This window comes from Mesoplodon bidens (genome assembly GCF_964165515.1).
Source record: "Mesoplodon bidens genome assembly, chromosome: 7".
NCBI classification, from domain to species: domain Eukaryota; kingdom Metazoa; phylum Chordata; class Mammalia; order Artiodactyla; family Ziphiidae; genus Mesoplodon; species Mesoplodon bidens.
This window is the reverse complement of record NC_138164.1, coordinates 78075629-78088721: the sequence shown is the minus strand read 5'-3', so window position 1 is coordinate 78088721 and position 13093 is coordinate 78075629. Positions and strand designations below refer to the sequence as shown.

At 45.3% G+C, this 13093-nt stretch overlaps 1 protein-coding gene across 1 annotated transcript in view; it reads right to left on the bottom strand.

Moving 5' to 3' along the window:
• MTNR1B (melatonin receptor 1B) overlaps positions 1–12813 on the bottom strand; it is a gene marked incomplete at its 3' end in the record, with an annotated part of 45821 nt that extends 33008 nt beyond the window's left edge. Inside the window, 6 exon segments of the mRNA XM_081240704.1 lie at positions 48–161; positions 165–266; positions 270–350; positions 354–382; positions 385–780; positions 12348–12813. Of these exon segments, the coding sequence (XP_081096830.1) occupies positions 48–161; positions 165–266; positions 270–350; positions 354–382; positions 385–780; positions 12348–12570 (945 nt within the window). The 5' untranslated portion in view covers positions 12571–12813.
• Between the last annotated feature and the right edge of the window lie 280 nt (positions 12814–13093).

Here is a 13093-nt window from a genome sequence, read left to right as displayed (position 1 = left end):
GGCAGATGGACTCTCAACCACTGTGCCACCAGGGAAGCCCCAGAGACGATCTTCTTGTATTCCCTGTAGAAGTTCTGGTCCAGGATCCCATAGACGATGGCATTAAAGCAGCTGTTGAAATAAGCCAGGAAGTAGCTAGTGACAAAGAGGCCCTCTGGGACCTAGGGAGCCACTTCTGAGTCGATGGCCACAGCAAAGCTGATGTAGTTCAGCGGTGCCCAGCAGATGGCAAAGATCACAAACACCACGAACGTGGTCAGAAAGCTTCAGATGTTACTGGACCACAGGCATGGATTGTTCTCCGACTTGACCTTCCTGCAGGCCTGGAGCACCAGCACCCAGATGCGCAGTTAACAGAAGCACACAACAGCGATGGGGAGAGGAAGTGGACGACCACCACTGCCACCGGGTACCAGGCACTGGCCGTCTGGATGAAGGTGCAGGAGTAGATGTGTGGGTCATACTCCAGGAACCCCACGAAGAAGCTGGGTACCAGGGCCAGCAGGGTGAGGAGACAGACAAGGCAGATGTAGAGGGGGGTGTGCCAGTGGCAGTAGATGCGGTGGTAGGTCACGCCGTGGCAGACGTAGCAGTAGCAGTTAATGGCGATGGCGATGATGTCGAAGATGGAGACGATGATGCTCAGGCCTATCACAAAGGCGCTGGCCTTGCAGCGCGCCTCCCCCAGGGCCCAGCCGTCGTGGAAGATGGCCAAGAGGATTAACAGGTAGGGGTACAAGGCCAGGTCAGCCAATGCCAGACTCACCAAGAACAAATTACCTGGAGCGGGAAACAGGAAGCAAGAGTCAGGACAAAACCCCACGATGTCTATTCTGTAGAACATTATAGCCTTTGTCCCTCATAGGAGGGACTCTCCCAGGACACTGATGCGCCACAGCCACCATACGTCTGTGGGTACTCTGCGGAGGCTGCTGTGACTACCTCTGGGGTCCAAAGCATGAGGCAGAGGGAAAGGATCCAGAAGGCACAGCAACCAGAAAAGTCAGGCTGTGGTCTGGCTTCAAGGGGGTTTGGAAAAAGGGAGCTTCAGAGCCACTCAGCGGGGAGTTCCCCTGAATCAGACCCTCAGGTGAAGCAGACTCTGTACTTGCAGCTACATGCAAACCCACAAGGTAGAGGAAGGGCGTTCCCAGCCCTCCCTGTCCTGACACACAGTCTCAACCCATCTCAGGGAAGACTCCATAGGACGTGCCCCTGGGAAGCTGGGAGACCCACAAGCAGCCTTCGTGAAGTGCCTATTTTCGCCTCAAATGCTTGGGGTGACTCCACTTAGAACTGACCAAAAAGACATCTGCTAGCTCCCTGGGAGTTCTCAGGACCCAACTGCTCCTGAGTCCAGAGCTAGGTTAGGGCCCGAGGGAGACAGGATGTAACTGAATAGAAAGGAGATGATTTGGATACTTAAAGTGCTTTCCAGGTAGTGAGCTTCCGTGTCTCTCGAGGTATTCAAGTACAAGTTGGATGGTAAAGGAGAAGCCTGCCTCAGATTGAACTGCAAGATTCCTTCCTATTCTACTATCTCAGGGATCTATTTACTTAATGGGAGAAAAGCCCCCTCAAATTCTGTATGGTTGGCACTACAAGGCAAGAAACATACATCTTAGTACCTGCTTGGGATGCGGGGGAGTCTCCTTCTTGTTCATTTAATTCTCAGCCTGTTCCCTGTCTCCACTGGTGGATTTCAGGTTTTGACTCCACTACTGAGAACTTACTTGGTCTCAAGAAAGAGAGGGACTTCCTCTCTCGAATTTCTTGTTTTCACCTGAATCAGGAGCCCTTGTCTCTTTCTAGAATTTTAAGTGTTCTTTTTGGTTAATTAAAGTATAGCTGATTTACAATATTGTATTAGTTTCAGGTGTACAACATAGTGATTCAGTATTATTTTTTTCATTCAACAAACCTTTATTGATTAACTGGGAGGAAAGTGATACAGACACAAGACATAATTCCTGCCTTCAAAAAGCTGCAGAGACAGATAAAGCAGATGAAAAATCAGATAGTATTAATGAAAGTACAGAGGTAACTCAGTATTTTTATAGATTATACTCCATTTAAGGTTATTATAAAATATTGGCTATATTTCCTGTGCAGTACTTGTAGTTTATTTATTTTGTACATAGTATTTTGTCTCTCTAAATTCCTTATCACTATGTTGCCCCTCCGCCTCCCCTCTCCCCACTGATAACCGCTAGTTTGTTCTCTATACCTGTGAATCTGCTACTTTTTTGTTATATTCAATAGTTTGTTGTATTTTTTAGATTTCATATATAAGTGATAACATACAGTATTTGTCTTTCTCTGTCTGACTTATTCTACCAGGCATAATACCCTTCAGGTCCATCCATGTTGTTGCAAATGGCAAAATTTCATTCTTTGTTACGGCTGAGTAATATTCCAGTGTGTGTGTGTGTGTACACCACATCTTTTTTATCCTTTCATCTGTTGATAGACACATAGGTTGCTTCCATACCTTGGTAACTGTAAATAATGCTGCTATGAACACCGGGGTGCATGTATCTTTTTAAATTAGTGTTTTATTTTTTGGGGGATATATATGCAGCAGTGGAACTGCTGGATTTTACGGGCAGCCTACTGAATGGGAGAAAATTATTTGCAAATGATATGACTGATAAGGGGTTACTATCCAAAATATAAATAACTCATGCAACTCAATATCAAAAAAACAAACAACCTGATCAAAAAATGGGCAGAAGACCTGAATAGACGTTTTTCCAAAGAAGACATCCAAATGGCCAACAGGCACATGAAAAGATGCTCAACATCACTAATCATCAGGGAAATGCAAATCAAAACCACAATGAGATATCACCTGACACTTGTCAGAATGGCTATGATTTAAAAGAACACAAATAGCAAATTCTGGCGAGGGTGTGGAGAAAAGGGAACTCGTACACTGTTGGTGGGAATGTAAACTGAAGCAGTCATTGTGGAAAACAGTATGGAGACTTCTCAAAAAAAAAAATTAAATGTTGTTTTGACATTGGGAAGTGGCGCTGGAAGTTGGAGTGATCTGGGGTAATCTCAGTCCTGCCACTTTGAACTTGACCTAGTCACTGAACTTCTTTTCTCTGTGAGTATTGTTTCTTCCGTTCCCTTCTTTTCTTTTGGAGCCCTCCTTCCCTCTCCTCACACACACTCCACATGATTATTTCTGTGAAGAAAATCCCTTCTTTCCCATGTGGGAATACTCGTCTCTGCAGCGCCCACTGGCTTCCTGGCTGAGTGGCAAAGAACCTTTTGGCCCTTGCAAGCACATGTGGAGAAACTCAAGAGTGGCTGGGTGTGGGTGCCAGATCAGCCAGCTGTTCCCGGGAAAGCAAGTCAAGCTCTGCCGTGTTAATGTGGCTCATCCCCTAATAATGCCCCAGAAGCTGGCAAACAGCTTGTAAATAGTGGGAAGAACACATTCAACTCCATGTGGAAAGTGTTTCAATTACTCTCCCCCATTACTCCTGGGGTTTCTATAAGGCTGAAATCAAACAGTTTCTGCTGTAGATCCATCTGCCCTCAGACGTCATACCATCTCCCGACTTTCTTGACACAATTCCAAGTTAGACAAATAAAATTCTTGCTTTGTCTCCCATCTGTAAGAAGCCAGACCCTGTCTAGATGACAGTCAAAGGGAGAGCGAGTTCTCTATTCATGTTTTCCCCAGACAGGTGAGAAATCAACCAGGACACAAAGCACTGCTTATCATCCGGTGCACAGGCTTCTAATGAATATTTATATCACGAGTCTTGGCATGACTTATTTCCATCTGCCTCTATCAGACAGGGCGTATTAGTGGAGACAGACCTCAACAACAAGGTTTTGTACTAATATGGAACTCCCTTCCCTTTGCATTCATATACAAATCACATCCCTCCACACATACAGCCACCACAATCCCCTCCCCACTGGCCTATTTTCTCCTTCTTTTTGGGAAATCTAGTCCTTAATGGGAATCTGGAAATCTGAGAAGGAGCCAGCAGATGTTCAGCTGTCTAGTTTTCATCAGATAGGAGAATTCTGGAAGGTAAAGCTACCTTTATCTTGCTCTTCCCTGTACCCACCCTATTTTCCTAGAGGAATTTCTTGGTTTTAAATTGTCTCTGGTCATTGAGCTAAAATTGGCAATGTAGAAATAGATAGTCATTGAGTCATTTGCTCAACAAATATTGCTGAGTATTTACTAGGTATTGGCTCTGGCTTATGCTGGGGCATGGTGAGCAAGAGAGACACATCCCCTCCTCTTACAAAGCTCGTGGTCTCATAGAAGAGACAATTCAATAAAATCAAGATGTGATGAGGGTTATGATAGGGAAGTAAACAGATGATCTATCATTTCTAACAGGGTTAAACTTTCCATGCCTTGAGGTCTTCTTCCATCCTCCACTTGCTCAAACGTGTAATATATTTACTGAGCACCTATCACACTTGGGTAGGGCGCAGTGATGGGTGAAAGACACGCCCCTGCCACTGAGATGCTAACAGTGCTGTTGGGGAAAGAGTCACAGAAACAGTGGCTCTTCAGTGTGGTGAGAGCTGGGTTGGAGGCTAGCACAAGGTGGTGGGAATAGTGGGGAAGAACTAAGTCGTCTTGGGGCTGAGGGCAGTACTGGAGGATGGGGCTGGTCAAGCAGGACAATTCAGTAAGGGGTCGGACAAAACCACAAAGGCCCTTGTCACAGGCCTGCCTCCATCCCGGGATGGCTGTTCACCTCAAATAGGATCCTGCATGGGGAAAAATTTAAGACATAATAACAGTCTCCAAATGAATGTGAGATATACTTGTTAGTTATATTCTGGGATAGGCATTTGAAGTAACTGAACAGATAATTTATTAAAAATGTGTTTCCTCACAAATAGTATTTCCTCACTAGTATTTCCTCACAAATACTAAAACAATGCACTTTTATATTAACATAAGCTCCTAATTAGATTCCCAAATTCTTTGAGGGTGGAGATTGTTTTCTTCCCAGATCACATTGTTTGTGAAAACCCTGGAGTGTGTGGATGAATCATACAAGGGCTGAGTTGAAATCAAATATCACGTTAATTTAAAAAGAAAAGGATTACTAAGCAAGCTAATAGTATAAAAAAATATGATGGGGGTATTTTAACCACTTAAAAGAATAAAATATATTTAAGAGCATAAGCATCCATTTAAATAATTAACTGAGATGCTTATTACAAAATCATATTCCATAACCATCAAGGCATTGCTTGGAAACTGTTATGGAATCATTTTATTACTTTAATTATAACAACCCCCACACACAATTGGTATAGTACCTTGACATTTATAATGTGCATTCACGTAAACTGACTCAGTTGTTTCTCACAAGAATCCTTTAAGGTTGATTGCATGATTTCCATTTTACAGATCAAGAAACCAACACCCAGAATATGTGAACAGAGAAAGAGGGAAAAAAAGCAAAAAGAAAAACAAGAGGAAACCAGGAAAAAGAAATGTCAAAGGGATTAAGGGTGTAGAGATTTTGGTTATCCACAAGAATGAGAAAGAGCAGAAAAGTGCCCATGTCACCTGCCAGTTAGGAGGTCAGCAGTGATGTTAGCAAGGGCGAATTCTGTTGAGTGTTGGAGGATAAACTTTTGCACTGGAGGCTGCCCTCCCACCCAGCTTTGCCTTCAAAAGAAACGGAGAGAAATGGACTGGTACTTGGAAAGGGCTATCCTTTGATGGAGAGATTGTGTAAGATATTTTGTTTTCTTTTCTCTTTCTCTCTCTTTTAAGTGAGAGAGGCTTGTATCTGACACATAATAAGCACATAGCAATCTTTTTCTCATTGGAGTATAGTTGATTTACAATGTTGTGTTAATGTTTGCTATACAGCAAAGCGATTCGGTTATACGTATATATACGTCCCTTTTTATATTCTTTTCTATTATGGTTTAATCACAGGATATTGAATATAGTTCCCTGTGCTATACAGTAGGACCTTGTTGTTGATCCATTCTATATATAATAGTTTGCATCTGATAACCCTACACATAACAATCTTAGCTATTATTTATTATTGTAATTTTTATGTTATCAGCTGCATTATTATTTATATTATTATTAGTTTTTATATTATTATAATTATATACAATAACAGTTTTATATTATTATTACAAAGAACAAGAAAGAGGATCATAAGTTTGGACTAAGCTCCCTGGGAGATAAGACGTGAGAAGTCCTATAGGGTGAGGACGATGAAGAAATTAGGACATTGCATCTAGAGTGTAAACACCCTCAGAACTGCAACTTTACTTCCCAATTCCCTAACTTTTCCTCTTTCAGCCATAAGTATTTTAAACTGTAAGACCTAACAGCAGCATCAGGATCTTCTGAGTTTTGCTGCATATCATGCTAAATACAGACTCCGACTTTGTGCAGGGGAAGAAAAAGACAGTCTAACATGAAAGTGTTCACACACAGGGCTGCTAAGGACTCTATGGGAGGAATTAACAAGGATTATGCGCTTTCCTGATTATTTGGCTAAAGACATAATTAAGAGATTTAAAATGCTTTCCTTTTTGCCTGGTAAAGAGAAAAGAAGTATTCAGAGCCAAAATGTGAAGTTGGAAAGTTCAGGCAATATCAGGGAAGGAGTCCAATGTAGCCCAGTTTGGTTTTCAGTTGATAAGAAGCCCTCCGAAGCCTGAAAGCTAAGCAGGTTAAAAGACGCCTGTCACCAAGGTGCATCTCCAGGAGTACTCGGCGGTAGGATAGAGCCTGGATGAAGTGGGCTCGACCTTACCTTGTAACACCTGAAGGGCAGGGGCTGTGGGTCTATTAAATATTTCCTCCAGGCCTTTCAAGAGCTTTTGCCTAGGGCCAGCCTGCTTATTCAATCATCATTTACCTCCTCGATCAACAAGTGGGAGGAAAAGGGGCCGCGTGGCGGGCTCTGCTCTAATGTAACTGGGGATGCCAACACGTGCCAGGCTGAAAATCCCCATCAGGAAGTCTGCAATGCAGTCATCGGTTCTGGATAAGAGATGATGCAGACTCCACGCATCACTGGGCATCCAGAGGACAGAGTGGATTCCGGACGAGGACCTGGGTGCTCAGCAAGCAAATCCTCCATGTTTTCCTGTCAAATAGTCCACATCCTTTTTCCTTACAAATCACAGGGATGTCCTAGGTATGGATATGCATCTGCTCACTAATAACACCTCTCCGACAGCCTCTGAATCCATCTGCAGTACAAACATCCATTGTCAGACGATGGCTCTTGATCGTCACCAGGGAAATTAGGGTCCCTGTGCTGATGGGCCAAGAATCATGAATGCTGTTGTGCTTTCCCCTTGCTGATGGAGTCTATCTCGATGTTACAGTAAGGACACGTTTCTCTCAGCTCTCTTCTGTGTGGCTGACAGTCAGGATGGTGCAGGTAAGGGCAGGAGGCTCAATTTTACAGGCAGTTTAAAGTGGGCAGCCTCCAGCCAGACTGGCAAGAGGCATATACACACTACTATATATAAAATAGATAACTAGTAAGAACCTGCTGTATAGCACAGGGAACTTTACTCAATACTCTGTAATAACCTATATGGGAAAAAATTTAAAAAAAAATGAGTGGACATATATATATGTATAACTAATGCACTTTGCTGTATACCTGAAACTAACACAACATTGTAAATCAACTATACTGCAATAAAAATTTTAAAAAAAAGACAAACTCCCGAAGGAGTCACTGGGGCACAATTTTAGGGAGCCCACGGGCCACACAGGAACAGCAGGGATCAAGATACACCCTAGTGCAGGTGCCAGTCAGTGTCTGAGGACAAGAGTCAGGTGTACTTTGGGCTTTCAGTGCTCCAAGCAATTCAGTTCCATGAGAATTGTACTGATGGCGTGAGCGGTGCTGAGTAGCGGTGCATGAAGCAAAATTAATACTTTCTGTCTCACTGCTTTCCTGGTATCTTGTCCACTTCAATTTGTTTCAGTAAATCTATATTCAGTTTTACAAATGGAATAAAAGTCTCTGCTTTCAAGGATCTCACAGTCCAGTGGGGAGAGAAAAAAAACTAAGAGCAATACAGTGAGGGAGGTGTTGTATGGGGAGGGCATGCGGGAGCCTGGGCTGGGCCTGGGAGGGGGGGAAGACAGTAACCACACCTTTTATACTATTAATGATAAAAATCAACCACCAGCAGGGGAGCTGAGGAAGGGGTTTGAAAGAGATATTCAATAGCCGAAAAGAGGCAGGGAGCTTCCCAAGATGAGGATAGAGCATCGACCTAGATGGATGGGATGGCGGGGGGCAGGGAGGTCCAAGAGGGAGGGGATATGTGCATAAATATAGCTGATTCACTTCATTGTACAGCAGAAACTGACACAACATTGTAAAACTATGCCCCAATTAAAAAAAAAAGAACACAGACCGTGTGGGAGCGACAGCAGCTCGTGTCACATTGAGGGGGAGAAGTGAGACAAGTCTGTGACATTGAGGGGGTTAGGCAGGTCCCGGAGGCTTGTTCCAGCCGTGCTCTGGAGCTGGACACCGTTCTGTAGATGGAGGGTGGTCCCTGGAGGCAGGGGTGACCCTGGCCGTGGTAACAGGGTGGGTAGAGTAGTGGGGAAAGCTGTCTGGTGACTATGGACATGGTTTGCTCAAGGGAGGATGAGGGTGTAAATTGGGGCAGTAGGAGTAGGGGGCAGGAAAGGGGGAAATGGAGAGACACTATGAGACAAAAATCAGGAGGGCTTGAGGAATGAAGGAACCAAAGAGGACTCCCAGGGATCAGGTGTCTGAGAGAGGAAGAGAGGAAGGAGGTCCAAAAACTAGCATCAGATAAGCCGAGGGAATGGAAGGTCTCAAGGAGGGAGTGGCCCTCAGTGTCACACACAGCATAGAGGGGCATTTCCCATGAGGGCAGACCCCAGGGGGCTGAGGAAGAAATGGGAAGCAATGAGCTGATTAATGGATGTAAACTGTTATATTAAGATGTCTGGCTGAAAAGAGAAGGAGAAAGATAGCCCTGAAGTTGGAAATATTTTTTTCTTTTAAACAAAGGAGCCCTGTGTGTGTGTGTGTGAGCTAAAGGGACAGAGACAGAAATTGAAAATACAGAAGAGAGAGAAGGAACTTGATGGAGGAAAGTTCTGTGAGAGCAGGAGAGGAAGAGAGAGAAAATACAGGGATGAACATTGGTGAGGTCCGGGGTGGGGATGAGTGACAGGGGCGGGCACAAGGAAAAGTCCTCAGACGCTGTCAGGAGAGCCTGGAGTGTGGCAGGCCTCAGAAAGCACACACTGAGAAATATGAAATGCCACCAGTGCCACGCAATGTGTAAGGCTCTGGAAACATAGCAAAGAGTGTAACACACACCTGGCCTTACCTTCTAAGTTGGGGCAGTGCGCTGAATCTGCCCCCATCTTCCCTCCATCCCTTCCTGTCTGCCTTGCTCTAGTGCCATTTCTGAAAAAGTCAACCCAAACCATGAGCAACAGAACCTGAAGACAGGGGAGTTCCTCCCTCAAAAAGGACAGTTAATCTAATCACCTACCCCGCTATCAGGAACATCCCTGTTATGAATGATGAGAGTCTGCTGCACGGAGAAACTGGGTTTGTAATAGTCAAGTAGAGGATACTGACACCTGCTAAGAATGCTGCTGTGACTTCAGTATGGGCTGTGTGCCTTAGTCATTGGAAATACACATGTTCTCATTGTCACAGCCCTATTTTCTTTTTCTTTTTTTTTTTTTTTTTTGTGGTATGTGGGCCTCTCCCTGTTGTGGCCTCTCCCATTGCGGATCACAGGCCCCAGATGCGCAGGCTCAGCGGCCATGGCTCACGGGCCAGGCGCTCCGCGGCATGTGGGATCCTCCCGGACCGGGGCATGAACCCGTGTCCCCTGCATCAGCAGGTGGACTCTCAACCACTGCGCCACCAGGGAAGCCCCCTATTTTCTTAATAGCAATGAATTAAGGAACCAGACTCAATTACAGAAAGCTCTAAGATAAATGTTTCTTAAAGTAAGTCCATACTCTTCAGTAAGAGAAGACATGATTAATAGTGGAATGGGTGCTAACTATTCAAACTGCTGTAGGTTTTCAGGCATCTTTTGAAATCTCAATCTGCCAAAGTTATTTAGTTTACATTAATACGATGATTTTTCATAGTATGTATGACTATCATCAATAAAGCCATGGGTCAAATAAAAATTGGTTGTGTGACCGGAACAGCCTTTAATGAATGTGTCAGGAATTAATATCATTTAGATAAAGTGTTAAAATTTTTTCTGGTGCTGGGCTGTAGCAGACTCAAAGGGAGTTAGGAAGGATAGGACATACGGTGTGCCAGCAATTTAACATGCTCATTACCCACCCGGGCCAAATCAATAAGGTTTCCATGAACTTCGCTAGGAGAGCAGAAGAGGCCAGCCCTTCTCGGGACGGAGGAGGGGAGAATAAGCTTGTCTCCTTCAGGCAAAAGGAAGAAGCACCCTCCACCTTCAGCCACCCTGCCCGTGGTAGGCAGCCCACCGGGTCTCCTCTAAACACCCTGCTAGTCAGGAAGAGAGGCCCTGCCTCCTCCTTGCCTCCCTGGGCAGGAAATGAATTCTTGTGGCTGCTACAAAAGGGCGATAGGATGGAAATACTAAGCACAGCTTTCTGATAGTAACCTGCTCTTTCCTAGTAGATAAGCCTCTACTCAAAGGACACAGTAATATCTTGAAAAAGTTACTGTAGATAATACCAGCATCCACTACTGAAATGACTGAGTTAGAAAGCTTACTTTTTTCTTCCAGTTTTATTGAGATATAATTGACATCCAGCTCTGTATAAGATTAAGGTATACAGCATGATGATTTGACTTATATACACCATGAAATGATTACCGCAATAAGTTTAGTGAACATCCGTCATCTCATATAGATACAAAAAGAAATAGAAAAAAAAGACATTTTTCCTTGTGGTGAGAACTAGGATCTACTCTCTTAACAACTTTCATATGTAACACACAGCAGAGTTAGTTATATGTAGCCTGTTGTACATTACAACCCTAGTATTTATTTATCTTGTAACTGGAAGTTTGCGCCTTTTGACTGCCTTCTCCCAGTTCCCTCTCCCCTCAGCTCCTGCCTCTGGTAACCACAAATCCACTCTTTGTCTGTGAGTTTGTTTGTTTGTTTTTGAAGTATAATTAACCTATAACAATATGTTAGTTCCTAGGGCACAATACAGGGATTCGATGCTTCTTAACATTTCAAAATGATCACTGTGATAAGTCTAGCTACCATCTGTCACCATACAGTTACTTCTTCTTAATAATATGAAGTTTCCAATAGTATGCACAGAAGCTCACATTTTTATTTTTTGTTTGTTCTTTAGATAAAAATCATGGAGTCACAGGGCCACATAAAATATATATAACAATTTGTTAAAAATAGCCTTTCTGAATGGTCAGCCTCCTTAGAAAAGCATGCTTAAGCTATATAGTTGGCTTTCTGCTATCTTTTCATTTTAATTCACTCTAATATTTGAGTTGCCCCTAAGACCCAAACTGGGAAATAACAAATTGACAAACAGGTCATTGAGCTTCTCCCCAAGCAGGAATGGTCAGTGTGCTCCAGTGACCCTCAGGGCGAGAGTTTAGAGGCTCCCTCCCTCTGGTTTTGTTCCCTGGTACACCTGAGTATGGGAAAGTTGAAATGAGAGTGGATTGAAAGCGGAAAAATATTCTCAGGATTGCAACACTAAACCCCCAAATATTCTCAGGATTGACCACGGTTATCGCAAAACAATTTAGTTCCATCCAAGCAGAGGCTGCAGATGTCTGCTTTTGGCACTCTCTTGTTCGGAACCAAGATGAGGAGATACGTCTAGGATGAAAATTCACTGGAGCGTTTCCATTAATTCACTCATTGTCTCAGCAAATATTTCCTAAGCACCTACTGCGTGAACCACAGTGCTTGGCAGGCGAGGGAGGGGTTGAAGATGGTGAGATTTCTGTGGCCAGGGAGGGGCACCATGGGGACCTGCACACATTGGAGCGCCTTGGAGAGCTATGGCTTCCAGCTGCTTGGATTTCCACAGCGCCCCGGTCTGCCGAAAAGTGCACAAGAAAAACTTCTCCCGATTCACGCTGGCACTGATGCGCCAAGTGCTTCCTGGCCCATTGGCTACAGCCGCAAGTCGGGGAAAGGCAGCAACTCACCCTAACTTTTGAGTTCAAGACCAAACTCGGGGACTGGTGAGAGAGAAGGGAACGCGGTGCGGGGCCCTGACGAGGGACAGGATCAGGGTCAGGGGCAAGACCAGACACCAGAGAGGGGCCCGACGCAGCAGCGGGCGTGGCGCTCACCTGCGTTCCGGAGCTTGCGGTTCCCGAACACCGAGAGGATGACCAGGAGGTTGCCCACGACGGCCACCGTGGTGGTGACGATGAGCACGGCGGACAGCGCGGGTGCCACCCAGGGCGGCCTGGGGGTCCCGGAGGGCCGCGCGCCTCTTGCCCCAGTCCAGACCCGGCTCTCCGCTCGGCCGCCCTCCTCGCAGCAGTTGGCGAAGGAGCCGTTCTCAGGCATCGTGGACCCTCCCGCACAGCGCCAGCCACCACGCACCCTGTCTCTCCGCAGGCTGGGCGTGCAGTGCTGAGTCCGGCGCTCCTGCCACCCCCTTCCCTACCCAGGTTGGGGGGCCAGGGAGGAGGCCAGTGGAGAGGGGCCTGGAAGAGATAAACATGGGCAAGGGAAGGAGAAAAAACGTAGGAAAGGGAGGAGGATTTGGGGTGCAGGCGTTGCCCAAGGAGCACGTCCCCCCCTCGCTAGCTCAGGAGCAGCTGCGATGGCGCCTGGAGCCCAGCACGTGCCTGGCCCAGTTCGGGCCTCAGTGCCTGAGCGCACTGTCAGAGAAGCTGTGTCTAGGGACACCCAGATTTTCGGACTAGAAAAGGTGCAGTTTGTCGGGGACCTGCTGATTGGTTGTCAGAAGGAAACCATAAACAAGACCAAAAGACAACCCTCAGAATGGGAGAAAATATTTGCAAATGAAGCAACTGACAAAGGATTAATCTCCAAAATTTACAAGCAGCACATGCGGCTCAATAAC